General features: G+C 42.8%; 1 protein-coding gene and 1 pseudogene across 7 annotated transcripts in view; one reads left to right on the top strand and one right to left on the bottom strand.

Annotated features, from left to right (window-relative positions):
* Positions 1-23,220, bottom strand: part of Tmem164 (transmembrane protein 164) — a 160,811-nt gene that overhangs the window by 57,211 nt on the left and 80,380 nt on the right. For 6 of the 7 annotated variants that reach the window (XM_040744490.1, XM_013122325.3, XM_005082477.4 and 3 more), the window contains one exon: positions 18,352-18,418. The exons of the other annotated variant lie outside the window; for it this stretch is intronic. In XM_040744490.1, coding sequence (XP_040600424.1) covers positions 18,352-18,411 — 60 coding nt within the window. In that variant the 5' untranslated portion in view covers positions 18,412-18,418. The remainder of the gene's footprint in view (positions 1-18,351; positions 18,419-23,220) is intronic. 7 annotated transcript variants of the gene reach the window in all.
* LOC110343197 lies at positions 12,340-13,726 on the top strand (annotated as a pseudogene).

Genomic DNA, 23,220 nt, shown 5'->3' with positions numbered 1-23,220 from the left:
TCTCTGCCACGGTGCTCCACTATAACACAAGTTCAGAAAGCAATGGATTCAGCCAGGCACACACTGAAACCATGAGCAGAACTAAATCTTTCCTCCTAAACTCTCTCTCAACGTTTGTCATGCCAACAAAACCTAGTATTTCATAGCAAAGACTATGTATCACCTAGGACCTCTAAGAATATATAATGTGGTGACAAGACATCGTCCTTTGGTCAACAGATGATTTCTCAAATCAGTAGGGACTTCCATCTCCAACATTAAAAAAAAACAATTCTATCACCAAGGAGTTTTCTGAATGGCAGCCACTACAAAAGTTTGAGCCAAGGGAATGGAAACACAGCTTCAGTGAATCCATTGTTGACTTGTTCTGTAAGGGGCTGGCCTTAAGCCTGGAAACACAGGGCTCATCTCTTCCACCCAGCTATAGGTGACTGGCTTCTAGCCTGGTTCAGAGACAGACAAGTGGCAGATGCATATAGTACATGAGGACAAATGGGAGTCAATACTAAGCAGATACCCTAACAAGGTGACGTTTCAAGTTACTTATACCCTGACTACCCTCCCCCCATATGGAAGTTTGCATCTTCTTCCCCAACATGCATACACACACCCAATATATTGCAAATCTCTAAAGCCCTCTTCATGGAGCTCTATATTCCTGAGGTGTGATTTTACTGTAGGTCTCAGGAAAATGGATGTGGAGATCAGTAGTTAAATATGCACTTGGAAAAGACTCCTGGAAAGTGAACGGCCATGGAGAAGCCTCATTCCCAACCAAATCAAAGCAACAGTTAAATAGGTGTTAGGATCCTATGTAGAGCCAATAATAACAGGAGAGTACCAGAGTTATGGTTTCGTCCTATTTTGAGATCTTTCCTAAAGTAGAAGGAATAGGCATACTTCTTGGTGACTTCCCAGACCCTCTGGTCAGTGGTCAGTGCTCTGTTCCTATGGGATGCTGCCTGAAGGTAGATTATAGTCAGGTCAAAAGCACAGAGTATCAGGCATCTCACATTCACCCTCCTCTTGTTCTCTGTCCAACAATCAAAGAGGCTGTATCTAAGTTGCTGCCATCTCAGAAAACTAATCTCTTGGTCCAGATGTACATATTGAGCTTCTCTGAGCCCCCTGCTTGCCATTTTAAGCTAGCATAATTTACAATTCCCAGAAATGCTTGAGAAGCAGTACACACGCTTCTGGTGCCAAGCCTGGCTGGGTTTACAGATTTTCATTTAGCAGGTGTCTGTTGCTAAATCAGTAGCAGCTGCTAATTGCTTTTTCTCCCTCAGACCCTCAGACAGAATGAAACATCTGCTGTTCTCTCACTTTGGGTTAAAATCAGATACCTTATCATTTCTCCTTTGGGCTTCATTTTTATTAAAAAGCTCTCAGCTGATGCCTAGAGCAGGCCATCTCAGTGCAAGGGGGATTTCCAAGGACAATACAAAAAGTGAATCTGCTTCATGTCCAGATTCCATGCCAGAAAGCAGGGTGGCTCAATGGGGGCACTTCTTGTCCAGGGACATAGAGGGAAAAAGGAGCTTCACTCTGAGAACCCACATCCTTTCAAATGCAGTGTCCTTTCCTACCCTCACTAACTTCCAGCATTGGAAACTCCCAGGTCTGTATTTTCTTCTCTCCTCCCAGAAATGAAAGCCGTTTTCAATACCTACGTCATACTACCATGGTGAGCAGGAACCCCGGGAGAGTGGGCAGAGAGCCACAGACAGCAGATGGGAATGATAAGGATGCTGTTATTTCTAGATCTACTTCCCAATTTATACCAGTGCTCTTTGGTAGTTTGGGGAGATCACTTTCTAAATATTTTTATTATTGTTTTCAAAAAGAATCCTTTTGCTCTGCTCTAAGTACCACTAATTGATTATAAGTCAAAACCATTGTCAAAGGCACCTTAATGGCAGTTAATGTGTTTTATATTACTAATATAAAACTAATAGCCTTAGGTGATCTTTATTGAACATTTACCACTATGTGTGAAGTTTGCAATAGATACCTTATATTCTTTGCCTTACTGAACAATTAACAATCATAAGAACTTCATAATTTACAATATGAGACTAGCTATGAGAAAGTTATTGGTGCTACAGAAGAAATCCCAGAAGAGCAGCCTGTCTACATTAAAAGCATATGTTCTGCTGAATAGACGTGTGGTGATATTAAAAAATTATTGTTATAAGTATGGTTATGGTATCGTAATGTGTGCATCCTTACATTTTAGAGATGTTCAATGAAAATACTTTCACTTAAAATTACATGAATTCTTTTTCAAAATGTTCAGGGATAGCTACTGACATTGGTTGAAAGTAGGCTTGAGGAAGAATGAAGTATACCAGTTAAAGCATGAGTCAAGAGTAGACAATTATTGAAACCAGGTGATAGATGCACTAGGATACATTTTCTCTCCTTTTACAAATACTTTCAGTTATGTGTGTGTGTGTGTGTGTGTGTGTGTGTGTGTGTGTGTGTGTGTGCAAACATAAGGTGCTGATAAGGAAATGTTAAATACCCAATTGGATCATTACATATATGTATTAAAATATCTATATACCTCATAAATATATATGATTATGTGACAACTGAAAAAAAATTTGAGGCAGGGTGTATGTAGCCCTGCAGTTCTGAAACTCATTATTTAGACCAGGCGGCTCTCAAACTCACAGAGATCTGCCTGCCTCTGTCTCCCTAGTACTGGAAATAAAGGCTGAAATTTTTAAATAATTTGAGATGTAAATGTTCCTTACACTGATTTGATCATTACATACCAAATTATATCATATAGCATAAATTCATACAATTAAAATACTAATTAATAAAAACCCACAGATAGACAACACTACATACACATGGTCATAACCGTATTCTGTAGAATGTTCCTGACATCACACATTTCTCTGCCCAAAACTTCCTCCCTAGGTCAGTTCCTTGGACCTTACTCATCCCACCAGTCTTTCCACGGGTGCCCAAGCAGCGCTAGGACTCAGAAGGGACCTCTCACCTCTTCGACTTTCTGAAGCCTTGGTTTACACTCACATTTCAAGTCATTTGGCTCTAGGTCCCAGATGTCTGAGACATATCATCCTACCCAGTGCTCACATGCACAGCAGGGGACACGGGAAGAGGAGTGTCTGGAAGTGCTGACATTAGCATTTGCTGGCTATATATCAGTTGTGATTTGGAGAAATGTCTCCCAAAATTCTATGAAGACTTAGTTACCAGACTATGACTGTATTGAGAGGCGGGGAATCTTTAGGAGATGGGGCCTAAAGCAGTGGTTCTTAACCTGTGGCTTGCAACTCCTTTGGGGGACGGAAAGACCCTTTCGCAGGGGTTGTCTAAGACCATTGGAAAGCACAGATATTTCCATTGTGATTCATAACACTAACAAAATTACAGTTAAGAGGTAGCAATGAAATGATGTTATGGTTGGGGGTCACCACAATATGAGGAACTGTATTAAAGGGTCACAGCATTAGGAATGTTAAAAATTAATGACCTAAAGGAAGTCAGGTCATTAGAGGCCTGTACTTGAAGAAAATATCGGGATCTCTTTCCTTCTCTTCCTCCTCCTCCTATGATTCTTCATCCCTCCCTCTTCTCGTGTCTCTTCTCTCCCCCCATTCCTAGCTGCCAAGTAAGCTCTTCTACCAACACGCTGTCATCATGAAGATCTGCCTTGCCAGAAGCCTGAAAGCAAGAGTCAAGCAACCATGAGCACTCAATCTTCTGAACTATTGAGCCACAATAAATGCTTGCTTTTTCTAACATGATTGTCTTGTGTCCAACATCTCTGTGACAGAAACCAAACACAGACATTAACACGGGGTTAGTGTCCTTGAAAGAGCCTCAAAGATGTCTTTCCTCCACTGTGGGAAGTCACCATTCGCAAGCCAGGGTTGTCACATGAGCACATCTCCACACTTCCAGAACTAGAAGAATTTTTGGTTTTGGTTTTGGTTTTTTTGGCCATCCTGTTGACTGGATTTTGTTATGGAAGCCTAAGCTGACTCGTACATACCCTCTAAGCATGGTAGTCATATTACAGTCACTTGTTGAGATCAACTATATATACCAGTTCTGAAGTGGCATTTTCTTCCCCCCTAGGTGCCTCATACCAATATGGTACTACAATATTTCAAAGAAGCTATTTGCTTGGAGTAGTCATTTACATATGCTTACAACCTCAGGTTTGAAAACAAGATCTTGGTATGTAGCTCAGGGTAGCCTCAACCTCATATTTCTCCTACCTCTGTCTCCCAAGTACTGAGAGTACAGGTGTGCACTGTCGCCTCACACAAGATTCCATAAATTAATCTGAACACAACTTGCTCGGGATCCCTGAAGCATCATAATAGGTCACTTTCAAAGAAATGGTATTTTCTCACTTATTCCAAATTCAGCAATGGCTACCTTTCCCGTATTAAGCAACATCCTACACAGTTCACTAGCAACATTTATTAAAGAAGGAATCTCTCAGTGTGATAAGGACATCTATATACACTCCCCCATGTAAGTTACTTAATGAGATAAAAGCCAGAATGGGTTCCCTTTGAGATGAGGGATGATCTGTTCTAGAAGATCCACTGAGCAAGGAAAATAAGAAAATGTTACCTGATTGTAAAGGAAGTAGAACTATTTCCATTCACAAGTGACATGATTTTGTCATAGGAAATGCTCAGAAGCCCATATATAAAACATTAGAGGTAATAAGTGAGTCTTAGAAGGAGAGGAGATACAAAATCAGTATGGAGATTGAGTTGTACTTCTCCAGAGTAGCAATGAATGATCTAAAAGTTAAGAATTCCATTTATGAGCTGGGTCATGGTGCATGCCTTTAATTCCAGCACTCAGGAGGCAGAGGCAGGAGGATTTCTGGGAGCTCGAGGCCAGCCTGGTCTGCAGAGCAAGTTCCTGGACAGCCAGGGCTACATAGAAAGACACTGTCTCAAAAAAATTCCATTTACAAAAAACATGTCTGTGGCTGTGCATGCCTTTAATATTAGTACTCAGGATGTAGAGGCAAGAGGATCTCTGTGAATTCAGGGCCAGCCTGGTCTACATAGCAGGTTCCAGGACAGGACTATATAGAAAGTCCTGTCAAAAAAAAAACAAGCAAAAAGAATAAAATACACAGTGACAAATTTAACAAAAGAAACATGCATCCTATACATTTATCCTATATCCTATATGTATATACATTTATTCTAGACTAGTTATCACCGAAAGTTAAAGAACTGAATGCTTAGCTATCTTGTCTTTGTGGATTGGGATTAATGTTTTTAAGATGCACAAGCTTCTTTAAAAAAAACTACACTCAATGCATTCTCTATCAAATCCTCTATTGGCCGCTTTACAAAAATTACATGCTGAAGTGAGGGCCTCAGAAAAGCTAAAAACCATCTTGGAAAATGTGTATGTCCCAGCTTTCAAACTTTCCATCCCCAGGTATGATGGTGTAATCCAAGCACTTGGGAGGGTCAAGAGAATGGAAATGTGTGAGCCAGCTTGAGCTACACAGAGGGACTCTATTTAAAAACAAAACCAAACAATGTAACACCTCCTATGATGCCACAGGGATTGACACAGTATAGTACATTTATATTAGGCAAGACATAGATAAGCAAGACAGAACAGAAGATTCCGAAATAAACCTGATAATTATTTTTGGCTGACTTTTGGCAGAGGGAAAGCAGTCATTTCAACAAATGGCACAAACTGGAAGTTCATATATTAAAAAATGACTTTAGATTACTGCTAACTCATACCACATTGAAAATTTCACTCAAAAATCATCATAGACCCAAATGGAAGAGCTAACATTTTGAGACTCTCTTCTTCATCTTAGCCAATAATATGTTTCATATGCTATACCAAAAAAGTAAAAGCAACCAAATCGAAAGTAGAGATGTTAGAGTTTTTCAAATTTTTTTAAAAATGTGTATTTCAAGGGACAGCCAAATCAAAAGCAATTTGAGTTTCTTGAAATTAAAAAAAAATGTTTGGTTCAAAGGACATAATCAAGAAGATGCAAAGAACCAGATGTGATAGTAAACACCTGTAATCCTAGCACTCGGGAAATGGAGATGGGGCAGGAAGAAGAGTTCAATGTCATCCTTGTTTCCATGGCAAATTCAAGGCTAGCCTAGGACATGTAAGATCTTGTCTCAAGAGCCGGGCGGTGGTGGTGCACGCCTTTAATCCCAGCACTCGGGAGGCAGAGACAGGTGGATCGCTGTGAGTTCGAGGCCAGGCTGGACCGATAGCCTCCAAAACAATACAGAGAAACCCTGTCTCGTAAAAACAAAAACAAACAAACAAAAAAAAAGATCTTGTCTCAAAAATTGGAGAGAAAACAAACAAGAAAGAAAATAAAAAACAACCAATTGAACAAGAGAAATTATTTCTAATCATATGTCTGGTATGGGTCTAATATTTAAAGAGAATTCTTAAAACTGAATAATAAAAACAACTCAATTTGAAAAGTTTTTTAAAAATAACCCCCAAAGGCAACAAATGGCTAGCAAGTGCGTGGAAAGGCATTCAGCATCATTTAGCTCATCAGGGAAATCAAATCCACAATGATGCTGGGTGGTGGTGGCACATGCCTTTGATCCCAGCACTCGGGAGGCAGAGACAGGTGGATCTCTGTGAGGTCAAAGCCAGCCTGGTCTACAGAGTGCCAGACTGTCAGACAGAGAAACCCTGTCTCAAAACATCAAACAAGCAAGCAAACAAAAACTCCACAATGATATTCCAGATCACATCTTTGAGTCTCTAATGAAGAGGACAAGAAGACTGCAAGGATGTGAATAACCTGGAAATGATTCATTGTTGGCGAGGATATGAACTGATACAGTCATGTTACAAAGGAGTTTCCTCCAAGGCCTAGACAGAGTTATTTTATGATGCAGCAATCCAACTTCAAGGTGCAGATCTAAACAGACATCCATTATTAAACAAATACGCACGGCAATAACAGACATTCCAGTCAGAAAGGACAAACCATAGTAATGCCCGAAGTGCTAAATAAAACATCACACATCATGCAAAGGGATATTATATGCTCATAAACATAAAATATTAACTCATACTGTGGCATGAATGAACCTTGAAGGCAAGTTCAGTGAAAAAACACCAAAATCAAAACATTATAAGATTTAATTTCCATTATGTCCAGAAGAGGTAACCCATGGAGACTGAAAGTTGATAGCTAAATGCCAGACAGTGAAGATGGGGAAACGCACAAATGAGTTGTGAAGGCTAGCAGGTACAGGACTTGGTTTGGGAGAATAGATGATGAAAAACATCTAAAATCAAGTACTAATGCTGTCTGCACACACTGAATATACTAAAAGTCACTTAAGGGATACTTTAAAAGGATGCATTTATTATGTGTCTGTTGGCCCTCAATTAATTCCCTGCTCCAAAAATATTACTGAATGATGACAGGAGATCAAGGAGTCCTTTCCATAGTACTTTTCAATTTCAAAGTTCTTCCTTATCTACCCGCTCTTCTTTTCTTTGGTATTTTCTCTCTAAGCCATATCTATGAGGTACAGAGAGCAGATACCGCCAGTCCTACTTGGCTATCCCGTGCTAGATGAGGTAAAAAGAACTGCTCCAAAGATCCAAGTTTCAGCTGGGGACAAACTGGGACTAGAGGAGCACAGATGCCCAGGCTGCTCACTGAAATGGCCAGCAGTCCCTTGCATTCATTGGTGGACTGTCTTGTTTTGTTTCTGAGACAGGAGCTCATGATGCATCCCCAGCTAATTCTGCACACATAATGCAGCTCAGGATGATCATGAACTTCCGATCCTCCTGACACAGGTTGTTGTTTGGTTTTTGTTTTGTTTTGGTTTTGGTTTTAGTGGAGTGCTGGAGAGTAAAACCAGGGCTTCATGCATGCTGGGCAAGCACTCATCCTACTGAGCCACAATCTGAATTGTGCAGTCAGAGTTGACAACCAGCAATCCACAGACCGGGAAGGAAGAAGTGACTTGGCAAATGAGACTTTTTTACACAAAGAAATCTCTCTTAGCTAGGTGTGGTGGTATATGGCTATTATCCCAGCACTTTAGAGGCGAGACTGGAGATTTGGAATCTAAGGTCATCTGTGGTTACCTAGTGAGTTTGAGTCCAACCTGGAATACATAAGATCCTGCACCCACCCTTTAAAACAATCAACATTTAGAATAGTAACTCAAGGTGAAGAGAAGATACTGGGAAGGACTGTGTTCTATAGAGCCAAGGCAAGCCACCAGGAAGCTCAGAAGGCAAACAGGCTGAAACATAACTCCCACGGTACCAGTCCAAGTAGTTTCTCAGCCTCTGGCCTGGGTCTACTTAGCAACCAAATAGGTCTGTCTAATTTTAGAGAAAGGAGAGAGATGGGGTGGAGGCAGGATGGGCCTAATTTACCCAACAGGAGGGAAGGAAAGGGGGAGGGCTGGCCAGTTTCCTAATCAAACATACTGCCCCTGAGCCAAACACAAAAACTAAAAGTAGTGTTCATCAATGAGAACAAGAATCCCTGCCAGGGAATTTTAATCTCACTCAGCAAGGCTAATACAGAAACAAAGCCCCCTTCATGACACTGAGCAACTCAGGGAGTTGAGGCCAAAACGGTTCAGATTAACATTAAAAAATGGCACACTCACAGCAGGCCTCCTCAAATTTTGATATAATATTAGCAACAGTAGTAGCCTCTCCTCACGGGGTGCTTCCCCATACCTCCCTGTGGGGCCAGCTCAGCTAACTATGAGCCTCACTGGCACAGAATAACTTACAGATAAGCTAATGAGGACAGCAAGGACACTCACTACCTTATGCAAGGTCATGTGGCTGTACACAGGGACTGACCAGAAATCCACAGACAGACTGGCTCCACAGAGGGCACTTGTGACCTCTTAACATCTACAGAGGGGAAAAGGCCCTTCTAGAACATGAAGCAAACAACACTAACAGTCACTTTTGCCCCATAATTTCAGTTTGATTTGAGAGTTTTTCTGTATTTTCATTTTTTCTGTACTATACATATATTAAGTTTATCCATAAAAATCAGATGTCCAAGCCAGGTGGTCCAGGCCTATATAATCCTAGCTACTCAGAAGGATAAGCTGGACTACTGTGTGAAATCCCATTATAAAGCAAAATGTAGAAAAACAAACGAGTTCTGGGATGTAACTCAAAGGTTCACTGCCTAATGAATGATGTCTACACTTACCCAGTATGAACACCCCCCCACACACACACAAACACACAAAAGCCTCTTGCATTTTATTGTTTGTAATCTATGGGGGAAAGCGTCTATGTATTGGTGAGGAATGTTCTGGTTTACTGTATCTTGTGTATTTTCAGTAATAACTTTGTCTTTTGTTATAATCATAGAAATAAATAGGATTTGAAGTGGCTGAAAAAAGTAAGTCACCTGGAAAAGCTCTCTACCACCTTTCTTTCTTCAAACCCAAGATCCCAAAACCCATGAAAGGGACCTCTGGACATTCTCAATATTATGGAAGATTTTCTGGTAGAGTCCTTTTATCTTTTTTTTAAACTTTCTTGACTATTTGAGAATTTCACACATGTATATGAGCATATCTACTCCTAATTTTCCTACCAGCATGCTACCTCCCAATCTCATGGGTTTTTTTTTGTATTGGGGGCTAAATCTAGACCCTCCCACATGTTAACCAACCAACCCTCTTTTTATTTTTTGACACGAGGTCTCACTACATTGTTCAGACTAGCCTCGAACTCAGAATATAGCCCAAACTGGCTTTGAACTTGTCATCCTCCTGCCTCAACAACATACAGACCTGCATTTCTAGGCCCTGAGTATTCAATTGTTCTTATCTGCAGTATCTATAATATTCTAAGTATGAGGCCCTGCAGGGGTTAGACAGAAAGCAAGAGACACTGTCCATCCTCACAGAGAATACTTATAATATATGATCCAATCCAACCATCAAGCAGGTAATGGGAAAGGATTACGTGCCTGCCTAATGAGAGTATTGACTATCTAGTTTTAGGTTAAAGGGAAAATATATTGAATAATGTTTATAATGAAATCTCAACTGCACAAGAAACTTAATGTCAAACAATTCAACCATCTATAAACTATGAAAATCTTTATGTACAGGTATGAGCAAGAGAGAGGTGTGAAAAGACATGCACATAAGCCTTTGACGCCACTTCCTCCTGGGGTGCTAGAACTGCAGGTTGGGAGCATGAAACAACTCCCTTTTTTATATTCTTCTGACTGGTTTTTTAGTAAGCATTACTTGTAACCCAAATATGAAAGCAGCTTCCAGAATTTGGTTAAACTTGGTAGCCCCAAACCCTTTTCAACAGACACCACGTCTCAGACACATTACATTTATCTGATTCAGTACATACCATCCTTTGTGGAAAGCGAAGGAACAGTTTTGCCCCAGTCAATGCTTTGGCAATTTCAGGCTGCCTTTGAAATCAAGCTTTTGATGCTTTAAGTACCCTCAAAAAACCAAAAAGATACTCTGTCCCCAACTCAAGTCGCAAATCCAAACTATAACTTTTAAAAACAGCTCGATCTTGACAGTCACAGAAATAACTCTTCCAGGTCAATTAGCACATTTCAATGTGCCAATTAGCAAAGAGCGAGATTCTCAAGCCTATTTGCATTGATGACAGCAAAGCTGTCCTAGCAACCCACATGGGGACAAGGTGTGCCAGCAGCAGAGCTGCATCCTAAGAACACCGTGACAATGTTTCTGAATGGTGTGGAACAGTCCTTATCACAACAAAAGCACTACTAACTTCTTCGGTTGAGTCCAAGAGTGGGGAGAACTTCAAAGAACGACTGGAAAGAAAAAAGCCAAATAACTGGGACACGGGGGTGAGGGGAGGGGACACGACACAACGACATGACCACACAGGGGACGGGGAACAAATCTAATAATGCCACAAAGATACACAATAATGGGTGATTTTGATAATGAGATAATCATCCACTGGCGGCTTCCGGCCTTAGAGAAGAAAGGAGCTGGATGAAAAGGATCACTATCACTCTTCTTATAATCCTAGTAGAAGACAGAAGTCTGCAAATACAGGCTGGTGTCTTCCATCAGGCAAAGGGCCTGTTTCGGCTGCTCAGAAGACCTCACACTAAGAAGAAAGTATCATGGAGTTGGAGGACAAAGAGGAGAACAGGCAGAGGGTTAAGGATGCCACATGGGCCCTGTGCCTCTTTTCAGGGTCAGATTTGCTGGTAACTGATAATCACATCTCTACCCACCCTCCATGGACATCCTCCATGGAGGCCACTTTTGAGTTGCTTGACCTTTCCAGAAGATAATTTAGTCAAGTGTCTTAGTTAGGGTTTCTACTGTTGTGAAGAGACACCATAACCATGGCAACTCTTATCAAGAAACACATTTAACTGCAGTGCTTCCCTTGCAGTTCAGAGAGGTTCAGTCCATTATCATCATGGTGGGACATGGCAGCATGCAAGCAGACATTATGCTGGAGAAGTAGCTGAGAGTCCTACATCTTGCAGGAAGTGGTCTCAGTGTCAAAGTGAGGGATGCTTGAGCAAAGAGACCTCAGAGCCCACCCCAAAGTGACACATTTCCTCCAACAAAGCCATACCTACCTCAACAAGTTCATACCTCACTAATAGTGTCATTCCCTTTGGGGGCCATATTCTTTCAAGCCACCATACCAGGCTTACATGATATTCTTTACAATGACATAGGTACAGATGTGGAACCCAGCATCACCATACTTCAAAAGGCTCATGATGATAACAAGGGACACACACACAAAGTACACAGCACATCTGTTTTCCAAGCTATGATCTATGTGGGCAGGGGAATATAATCTTTAATCCATAAATGGACAGGAAAAGGAGGGGAGGTGCTCCGTGCCCCTCCTGACACTCTATACTATATTATGGGCTAGGGCTCAGTGGTAGAGGTCTTCCCTAGCATCTACATAGCTCTGGGTTCGATCCCTAGTACTATGTACACAAAGAAGAATATTTGTCCACTTGCCTAGGAAGAGGCTCTGTGGTTTCCTCCAGATACTCAGAAAGGCCTATGACCCAACTTTTAAAGCTAAAGGGAAGCAAGAAAGCATCACCTACACCTCATCTCACCAGATAGTATGTACACTCAACTCTAAATCTTGGTCACAGAATAGAAGATGTGGCCATCAGACCTGGGTTCTAGGCATGCCTCCTCCTTCAGCAAGTCATTTAACCTCAGAAATTTTCCTGCCAGAGAAATCCATAATTGAACCGTCCTTCCATCAGATCGCTGGATTGGAGTGCCCACCTTCTCCATGGCCAGACACCTTGCTTCAGAACTGGCATTTTCACTGCCACGAGGGGGCAGGAGTCAGACCCAGAAGTTTCCAAGACGGACTGGGTGGGTCCAAAATCAGACCAGGGATTTGGCCAGGCTTGGAAATGTGGGGATCTCCCCATGTCCCCCAATGTATGAATTCTGTGGAGGGATGGCATACTGTGGACCTCAGGTTGGAGTGGGCCTAGTACCCCAAGTTAGCATGAATACTTTCCGGCCTGAGGCAGGAAGGCAACTCAGAGGGGTTTCCTCTGAGTCCTTTACTGTCTGTCTACCCCATGGTCATGAAGGTGGAGAAGGGGAGGGTGGAGCCAAGTCCCAAGGAATCCCAGGACATGAATGCCCTGCAGAAAGAAACAGAAGTTTGCCAAACCGCTAAAGCAGAAGAGGATCATCTTTGTGGTGATATTTTATTTATGGTCTAACAAATAAAGCTTGCCTGAAGATCAGCGTGCAGGGCTAGTGACACTAGTTAGCCACTGGGGCCAGGCAGTGGTGGCACACACCTTTAATCCCAGCAGCCATACTAGTTAGCCATAGAAGCTGGGTGATGGTGGTGGTGGTGCATGCCTTTAATCCCAGTACTAGAGAGTATAAGTATAAGGCGGGTGGAAACAGGAGAGCAGTGTATTCAGTTTGCAGTCACGCTGAGGACAGGAGTGCCCTCCCTACTTTGGTCTTAGCCTTGGTAGAGGTAAGAACTCTCTAAGTGGCTTGCTTCTTTGCTTCTCTGACCTTTCAGGCAAGCTTTACTTGTTAGCACATAAACAAAATATTACCACATACCTTGGGGTACACCCAGGCTGACGTGGGGCTCACCTGGGCATTCTCTTTGGAAAGGTTTAGCCAGATGACCATCTGCCACTTTCAGTCCCTGCAGCTGTTTCAAAAATAAGCATAAACTATGGCCCCTGATGGAGACATGGGCAGAGGAAGCCAACAATGAGAACCTGCAGGAGATGTACAAAGTGGAGACCCTCATGTAGACCCACAAGAGAAACCAGAGCATCGAGAACCACATAAAAAGGAACCTGGAGAACATGTTCCTGTAAATCCACCCTCAGCAGATCAGCAATTCATAGCAAAACAGCTTGGACTAGAGAAGGAAATAGTCTGAGTGTGCTTTTGTAATTGCCAGGAAAGCAAGAAATCAAGCATTCACTATCCCCAATGAGAGGAGCGTGAGGCTTCAAGGTCTCCTTTCCGGGGGGGGGTGTTGGTCTCTACCCTTTTCTCTGTCCTCAGGGTCCAGGTGTGGTGCTCCAGGCCACAGGGGCAGCCACTTCCCTCTGAGATCCCTTTTTCCCAAGGATGAAGCCTTTCCCTCTATTCCTGTCACTGCTCCGGGCTCTCCCATACATTGAGATTGAGGCGTTAGCCCTGCCCGGGGATGTGGGGAACAGATGAAAAGGGGAGGAGAGAAGAAGAGAACCTAGAGCCTGTACCACCACAGTCTGGGGATTAAGTTCTTCAGTTACTGAGGAGAGGTTGGAAGCACAAAAGGACAGCAAACAGGAAATGTTGTGGGAGGTAGCTGAAGGGAAGATGACATTCAGTGACACCACTGACCATGAGCCAATCACTCATCGTTTTGCTTTTATAAAAAGAAGCCTGGGACAGCAGAAAGAAAGTAAAGAAGGAAGGAGAGACGGGAGGGAGGGAGGGGGGAATCTTCCTACCAGAAGATAAGGTCAAATCACAGGAACTTTGCCCACCTGACTAACTAAGCAGTGGTTCCACGATGTGCTTCCTCCGCTTGCCTTTAAGAAGCTAAAGGCCACACCACTGCAAATTGCCTTGAAGATGCCTGTCTCAAGCTAGATCCTAGCTAGAAGGAGCACTTACTTGTAACTTGGTCCACTGAGATAGAGGTCCTTCATCTAGGGTGTTAGGTTTAAAGATGGAGAAACCCATAGAACTGGGGCATTCACCAGATGACCTGCAAACCCTGTTGGCAATCAGTCACAGGGTAGAAGAGTTCACACGGAAATTCACTGATGTCCTCAAATCCTTTATCTGACTGTGGCGACCTCCTGACCTCCCTCTCACCCTGCTTTAGTGCAATGCAAGTGCACACATGTCGTAGGATGGGCACACCACTAATTGGTTCTTTTTCCTACTTCCTCATTATTGCTAATGAGGAAAAAGGGGTAAGCAGATAAAGGGCCAAGAAGGAAAGGCAAAAGAGAAGTCAAAGCTGCTTTTCCTGCCTAATTGGACCATCAGATTTAAGCAAAAAGTGCCAGCCACCCTGCGTCTCATTTAAAGCCCATCTGAACTCCACCACTGCAAAGCCGGCTGCCTCAAAGGCCAAGGGCGCTCAAGAGGAGCCCGGCTGCAAGAATGAGCCGGAGCACTACCAATTCCACAGACAGATGCAGGAGACATGAGCTTTGTTCAGCTTTAGTTTACAATGGGTGGCTCGACTCACTTCTTCTGAAGATCCAGTGACAGGAAAAGTCGTGCAGAGTCTTGATACGCTGCTTGACCATAACTTGGCACTGTGTATTGTTGTAACCATACCATGCCATGACAAGGGCAAGGAAAAAAAGAGATGAGGGGGGACAAAGACAGAAAAGGAGGGAGAGGAGAAGAGGAAAGGGGTGAAGGAAAGAAACCAGGGAAAGAAAAAACCCAAGGGGTAGCAGGAAGAAACAAGGTTATCTGTGTAAGACAGTACAGGAATCACGGACCCCAATCCTCTGTAACTCCCTGTTTATATGTCAAAGTTCTAATCCTGGGTACCTTGCAATGTGAGTGTATTTGGAGACAGGGATTTACAGATCAGATTAAGGTGAAAGTAGGCTATTAGAATGTGCTCTGATCCAATGTGATAGATGTCTTCATGAACAGTTGATCACACCAAAAATTCATGAGAAGAAACACATGATGGCTGCCATCTTCAAGCCAAAGAAAGTAAAGAAGCCAATCTTACTGGCATCTTTTCTGTTAAAGATTTATTTCTTATGTATACAGGGTTCTGCCTGCTTATAATACGTACACACCAGAAGAGAGCACCAGATCCCATTACAGATGGTTGTGAGCCACCACATGGGTGCTGGGAATTGAACTCAGAACCTCAGGAAGAGCAGCCAGTGTTCTTAACCTCTGAGACACCTCTCCACCCTCCCCACAACATCTTGACCTTGGATATGATAATTTAACACTGCCTTGGAAGCTATAAGGATTAACTAAATCTACTCATTCAAAACAGTTACAGCAGCACCTGAAACAAAAGAGGCACTCATGAAGTGGCAGCAGAGGTTACTGCCCCTGTAGTTACTGATAACAAGCTGAGGAAAACAGGAGACACAGTCAGTTGCTGTTAACAATAGTATCTCAGTGAAAACCTCACCACCAGCAGCCTAGATGCCCTCCGGTGTGTGACCAAGACCCTTGGCAAGGCTTTCATTCCCCTATTTACTTAATTTCTGCTATGTGCTCAGGATTCTACCAGGAAGCAGTTCCTTGGTTATCACTGGGAACAGAATCACAAGTGGCCCAGGCTGTTTAGCAAGAACTCCGGGCTAGCCACCTTCAAACTCAGACTCATTGGCTCCATGAAGTATAGGGAATGGTTTTCTGAGGTGCCCTCAACCTCTGTACTGGTGGTCCTGGTAGCTGAGAGAGCTGAGGAAAATTAAGACAGCAGCTCTCTGGTCACGTGGCCTCTCAGTCTCCTGGGAACTGGAACCAGGTGAGGAGCAAGATGTGACAAGAGAAGAGCGTGTCCTTGCCCACAGGCAGAGAGCAATTTCTGCTTCACATTCCCAAGCCACAGGCAGTGAAGAGCAATGGGGTACAAAATCAGTTATTTTCTTAAAGCACAAGTTTATTCTGTTAATTTGGGTTATCCACTACATTCTGTGATACATGATGCCCTCTGTTCTGAGGACCAAGGAGAGGTGTTTTGTTGTGGTTGTTTGTTTGGTACTGGGGGAGGTCTTGTACACCGGAAGGACATGTTCTCCTATTGAGCTACAGTTGAAGGCCCAAGGCACAAGTTCTGAATCTACAATTTAGCAGGTTAATTTGGGAAAATTATATTATGAGGGACATGGAATTGAGGGCAATTGTGCCTATGATGCAATCTGTGAGTACTCATGCCATTTTACAAGGGAACACTGATCAGAATGAACCCACCCATTAAATCAGAAACAACACAGCCTACCATCTCTCATTTCACATCAGCCCAAATGCTCCACCTATAAGATGCTTTGGGAATCCAGGCATTGGTGGCACATGCCTTTAATCCCAGCACTCGGGAGGCAGAGGCAGGCCTCTGTGGGTTTGAGGCCAGCCTGGTCTACAGAGCTAGTTCCAGGACAGCCTCCAAAACAATACAGAGAAACCCTGTCTCGAAAAACCAAAAAGATGCTTTGGGCTCCTTGAAGGAAAGGGTCTAGGTCATCTAAGGTACCATATAAGTAGATTCAGATACAGTAAACCTGTGGTAGGGCCTGAACCCCAACATTTCTAACAAGCAACACCCAGTTGATGCTTAACTTCAGGCCACACTTGGAGTAGCTAAATTATGTGTGTCTAACATAAGGGGTCTCTGGACAGTCTGAGGAGCCCTGCTATGGCATCACTTGAGGGTCTATCCATTACTGTCCTGTCAATCAGTTGCCCTGGCTGTGGGAGCCCGTAAGCCTTCTTACTTGCTTCTTTGTTTCACGGTGCTTGGGATGGGTAGCAGAACCTTGAATTTACTAGGCAGACATTCTAGTACTGAGCTAAAGCTCAGCCCAGCTAATATAACAATCTGATGGGTCCAAGAGCACAGGGAGAAGGTTCAAAAATCACTGCTTTAGATGAACTTTCCCTTGTAATTTCTACTGCCACATTATATAAATCTAGACTAGCACAACTTACAGTATTGAGGAATGTCTATGGAGAGAAGATGATGGCATTCTTCAGAAGGAGTAGTGTGTAGCCTGACTTTAGGACTGAGAGGCTCTGACTGTCTCTTAACTGTCACTTAAAATTCAGATGACATCCTGAATGTCAGTTTCTTCCCCTATGAAACAAGAGGCAGTAATACGTGTCCTATATGGCTACCTAAAAAAAATACCCCAAACCCTATCATATCAAAAGACTTTGTAAACTACAAAATTCTAACCAAAATAGGAATTTTCACTTCAATGGTTAAGCTATGATGCTCATCTAGGAGGCAGACTTAAGTCATGAAAGCATAAAGCTATATTATCCATCTTTAAAGGTGATTTTCCCTGGACTTACTCTGTCCTTCCTTCCTTCCTTCCTTCCCTCCTTCTTTTTGGGGTTTTTCAAGACAGGGTTTCTCTATGTAACAATCCTACCTGTCCTGGAACTTACTCTGTAGACCAAGCTGGCCTCAAACTCCTCTTTACCTCTGCCTTCCCAGTGCTGAGATTAAAGGAGTGCGCCACCACTGTCCTGTCCCCTGGACTTTCAAAAGTGTCTCACTAATTTCTCAGGAGCCGCATATGTAGGAATCTAGGCAATATACTATTCCCCCAGCCTTGTAGCTCCCGCTTCTCCTGAAGTTGGAGATGGAGCAAGTGACCCACTCTGTCCTGTGGATTTGAGTGGACCTAGAAGAAATGTGCTTGCTCAAAGGGGTCCTTGGCAAAACACACATGTTTTGAGGCTCCTTAGCATGGTATTCTACACCATTGTGTCCCCTTAAAAGTTCTAGAAGTCTCAGCCTAAGGGTGCAGTCCTAGATTCATTACTTTCCCTAGAACCTGTCCAATTTCTACATAAAGTTTTGATTTTTCTAGTTCTGATCTAAACCCTTGCTGTAGCTCAAGTCTAACAAAATACTCTTGCCCCATCAAGCCTCCATTAACTCCAGACATGACTGTGTCAAACATCAACATTAACATACACAAATTAAAATCACATGACCATAAGGGCAAAGACTCAGGAGAAACATTGGATAGCAAAGGAGTGAGCATATACTGATTTAGATATTGCTGCTTCATTTCTAGAAGAGGCTACTTACCAGTCGGGTATTTACCACAGGAAACAGCAATGCCAGAAGAGCTCCATTCAACATGTGCATCTGTAACCTGTGGGAGAAAGAAGATCAGCAGGTCACGAGGCAGAAGAACATGCTTGAAGTTGAGCTAGGTCCTGTGGGAGAAGTAGCCCTCTGTGTAAAATAGGCAGAGAGCTCACCCAAATGCAAAGTACATGAAAATCAGTATATTTCGTCTTTATTACCTGAAGCACATCCTGACTCAGAATCCCCAAATGCTTCCTGTACACGTGTTGGGTGCAACAGTTCATTACATACCCAGATCTGTGTTTCCTAAACATTCAGTCAGCCCCACCAATGGCTCTACCTGCTGTAGCATTTGAAAAGGGGAAGTGTAACCGCTAAGTGCTTGTTACTATAGAAGCCTGTTTGTTAGGATGCAGCTGCTCGTATACCAAGCTGTGGTCAGTATTTTGGCCCAAGACCTGCACAGAAAGTGCTGGTACAAGGCAGGGAGCTGTCTATGAAGGTCCATATTGTCAACTTGACATCTAGGAGGCAAGTTTCCAAAAACACTTGGGAGGAACTATCTAGATTAATGATAACTTGAGACTTCCTGTGATGGACTATCAAAATTGGGTTAGCTAAGGTGGAAAGACCCATGTGACTTTGAGCAGGACCATTCCCTGGGTCCGGGATCCCAGGCTGGGTAAAACAGAGATGGAAAACCAAGCTGTATGTATCAACTTAATGCTCTTTGCTCTTGGCTGTGGATGTAAAGTGAGAAATTCTCTCATGAACCTGCTCCCTTGACTTCCTGACACCAAGGGACTAGAACATGGGATTGTGAACAACAGGAAAAAATCTAACAGGATCTGACTGTGGTGTAATGCAAACTGTTTCCCTGCTGTCTCTGGAAGCCTTTAGTAGCTGTTGCAGGAGGTGAGGAGGGCAAACAAGGAAACCCACAAGCTTGTTCTGATCTATTTTACATATGGGATTCTGTCACTTAAAGGCTAAGCAGTGCTAGGACCTTAGCCCGGAGGTTGATCACTTGATCAGCCCACATTACAGCATTGCAATCCCAGACATTAACAGAAGAGGGGAGAGGAACATCAAAATGACAGTGTATCCAGGTCTCAATACCAGACTTGTTAAAATGCCTGCTACACATCCTTCCTAAGTCAAGAACAATCAACCCAGGAACAAGCCTTTCTTGTGAGGGCCCTGAGGAGGGATTTAAGCAGCTTTCCTCACCATTCTGGGCAAATGGTTCTTACTTGAGAGAGAGTCAAAGAATATGTTCCTCCCGAAGAAAAGATGACTTGATGGGTCATGAACAACCTCACTGAACTGTACCTCTCAGACACACAACAGTAAAAGCACGAGCTGAGGAAGACACAGCTGAATAAGATATCGGGTGACTTCTGAGTCTCCCCCGTCACCCCCCCACACACACACACTAGTCCTAGGACACCAGGTTATCTTGAAAAAGAACCCTACTAGGCATGCCCAACTTTGAGCCATGGGCTACGTGTGCCGGGTATAACTAGGAATGTGGTACAACAAAAAGTCATAAACAGAAGACATAATGATGGACTTTTGCTATTGTTTCTTTAATGCAGCTGTGTGGTTTTCGAGGGAGAATTTTGTAGATGGCAACGTGGTGTCACAGCATCAAAAGTTTGAACACACCTGCACCTAGACATTTGGCATTCCTCTTGTAGCTCACAAAAGCAGCTGACAACCAAGAAATGTTCAAGTGCAGCCCATAGGATGGCACAGAAGCCTCAAGCTGCTTTTCATCCCCATTAATCTGTTTCTTCCTGCTACTCTTGCTCACCAAGGCCTTAGTGACGATGATATTCACTTAATACATTTCAGGAAAGTATCAAATTAATTGCTTTCTATAAACTACCACTTAATTCTGATAGCAAATTTCTACACAGGCACTGTGATTTTTCCATTATTTGATGTGGACACTAAGTTCATTCAGAGAAGTAAGGTGAGCTGCTCAATGCCAAGAGTCACACCCAAATCTATCTGACATCAGACTTCAAACTCCTATCCTTCATCACTGCCTTACATCAGCACCTTCCTCCCCTCCAAATATGACCTTAGATAATTTTGAGATGTGCCTCTGTAGGGGTGAGCCTACAATATTGTGGACAGGGGGTGGGCACGGGTGAGATATTTAAGGAAAGGAAAGGGAAAACCTTGCTCTCTCTTGGAAGCCTACCACACTTCTGATCATCCAGCTTGTGTGTGACTTCTTTCTCTGGTAAATAAATATATTAATTTCCACATTGCATTGACCTCCCTCATCAGCTGGTACCAGAAGTGGCCTCATCATGCCTCTGCCCTTCCTTTGGTTTCAAGCATCTCTTTACCTCCCCCTGCATCATCTGTCCTAGGTTCAACGTGACTTGAGGGTATTTTTTAGGGTGAAATATTCTATAGACAACACAGGTTAGTAGGAGTAGGTAAACCAAAGCAATGCCACTCCTTTTATCTCAGGCTGAGCAGCCGAGGTAAAAGGCCACCCAGACACTGGAAAACTGATTTTAGGTTTTGAGGAAAGTCAACCCCGGTCTGTCATTGCCACTTGACCCATTGCCACTTGACCCTCTTCTGTGACAGCCCCAGTGTAGATTCATGCTGGGAGAGGAAAAGTCACATCAGTGATCCATGTGCCACTAGAATCTGGTGCCAGACTTTGACACTGAAAGTTGACATTTGTACAAGGCCAGTTAGACATTTGGGTATCAAAAAGTACATCTTAGGGATGATAGAATAGAGTCCAAGGGCCTATGGAAGGCCAGTGATAAATATAATGTCAAGTGATATTATTAAGATCCACAAAAAGGTCACATAAGGGCAAGCCTTGTTTGAAGTTCTCAAACTTTAGTAATAAGAGGTGTGTGGGGGGTGTGGGGATAAATTGAATTATATTTAATACATTAAAAGGACTTGTATAAATAATTAAAAATATTGAATATGTGTAAATCATTGAGGTAAGTATTCAAATATATCTAACTCAACCCCCCTAAGTTTTTTTGTTTTGTTTTTGTTGTTTGTTTGTTTGTTTGTTTGTTTGTTTCAAGACAAGGTCTTACTATGTAGCTCTGGCTGTCCTGGAACTCACTATGTAGACCAGGCTGGCCCTGAACTCACAGAGATCCACCTGCCTCTTCCGCAGGAGTACTGAGATAAAAAGTGTACACCACCACACTCAGCTTATCTAACTTTTTATTATAATGATCATTATCTTCTTTTCATAACTGAGAAAACAAAAACTCCAAATAATTGATTTGCCTAAGATCACATGGGTAATTAGTCAAATGTCAAACCTCCTTGCTTGCCACAGTACTCATCTTTCATGCATGGCCTGAGTATTGCATATGTCCTGGATAACTAGTTACTATTTGTATAAGAATCAGAAAGGCCAGTCTGAGACTCGTAAAATATTTTAATTATTTGGTGACATAGAGGAAGGAGGGAGGAAAGACCACTTGCTTCATATGTTTCCCATATGCACAGCCCCGGGCTCTATTCCCAGGTCTTTTGCACACATGCGTGCACACACTACCTATTACCTTTATGGCTAGGTAAGTATGCCCTTTGCAGAGGCTCAGCAGTCCTAGAGACAGAAGACCTGTGGGCAGGTCTTTATGTATAACCCACAGATGCACTTCCGGTGTAAACTCCACTTCAGTCATCCCAGGATCAGGTGCCATGCAATGAAAATCGACCCCTCGGTTAGAGCCTATGGAAACAGTTCAAGCTAGCCAGTCCTGAACCTTTACCCAGCTCTGCCTTGTCTTGTCTTCCCAAAGAATACTCAGTGACAGTGGCCTAAATGTTCCCTTTGTGTCTGCCTTCTTCTTGACTGCTTCATCTTGATGTCTTTTCCACGTGGCTCTACTTGGCATACTAGATCCTTCCAAACAAAAATAACCTCTGTTCTCTTCAGCCTGTCTTCTAGCTCTTTACCTACACCTGACTGGTCATCTGGCAAAAGAAGAATATAAAACAGCAATTACTACTGCCACTCATACTTCCTGTAGGCAATTTTTACGAGACTTATTTGCTTTTGTTTTATGTGTATGAGAGTGCTCCTGCATGCATGTGTGTATACCACAGGGGTGCCTGTTGCTGCTGAGTCCAGAAGAGGGTGTCAGATCCCTCTGGAACTGGAGTTACAGACCATTGTGAGCTGCTGGGTGGATGCTATGAACCCAATACAGATACTCTGCAAAGAGCAGCAAGCGTTCTAAGCCGACTGAGCCATGTCTCCAAGCGTCCCATAAGCAATTCCAGTTTACACTGTGCTCTGTGAATTTAGGTGGTTAGAACCTATGGCTCCACAAAGGAGACTATAGCTCTCACCGAAATGGTTCCAAGCAATTTCAATCTAAAGTCCAGCAGTATGTTTGTGTATATGGATAAACTGATTTTAAAATGTTTGTGGAAAGAACACAGGGACAGGAATCACCACAACTGTACCTGATTTTAAAGTACAGCAGCCAACACAATGTGCCATTGGTCCAGAACAGACCCATCAATCAACAAACGGAACACTTCAGAATCAGTCCAAACTGATATGCTCATTTGATTTTAACAATAGAGTAAATAGCATTAGAACAGTGGAATTGCTAAAATAAAATACCACAGCAGAGAACACACCAAAAGCCCAATACAACAACAAAACACCAAAACCTAGAAAATAAACTCCAACATCATTCAAAAGAAAAACAAAAGATACCAAACTGTAACCAAATAAAACACACACACACACACACACACCACTATGGAATCTATTATTATCTATTATTTATTGGTCAACTACTCCAGAACATGAGATCTGCTCTGAAGTAGTTGATGAGCCTTGTG

Source organism: Mesocricetus auratus, unplaced genomic scaffold (assembly GCF_017639785.1).
Source record: "Mesocricetus auratus isolate SY011 unplaced genomic scaffold, BCM_Maur_2.0 Super-Scaffold_100003, whole genome shotgun sequence".
Taxonomy (NCBI): domain Eukaryota; kingdom Metazoa; phylum Chordata; class Mammalia; order Rodentia; family Cricetidae; genus Mesocricetus; species Mesocricetus auratus.
Note: the sequence above shows the minus strand (reverse complement) of the source record. Positions and strands in the feature narration are given on the sequence as shown.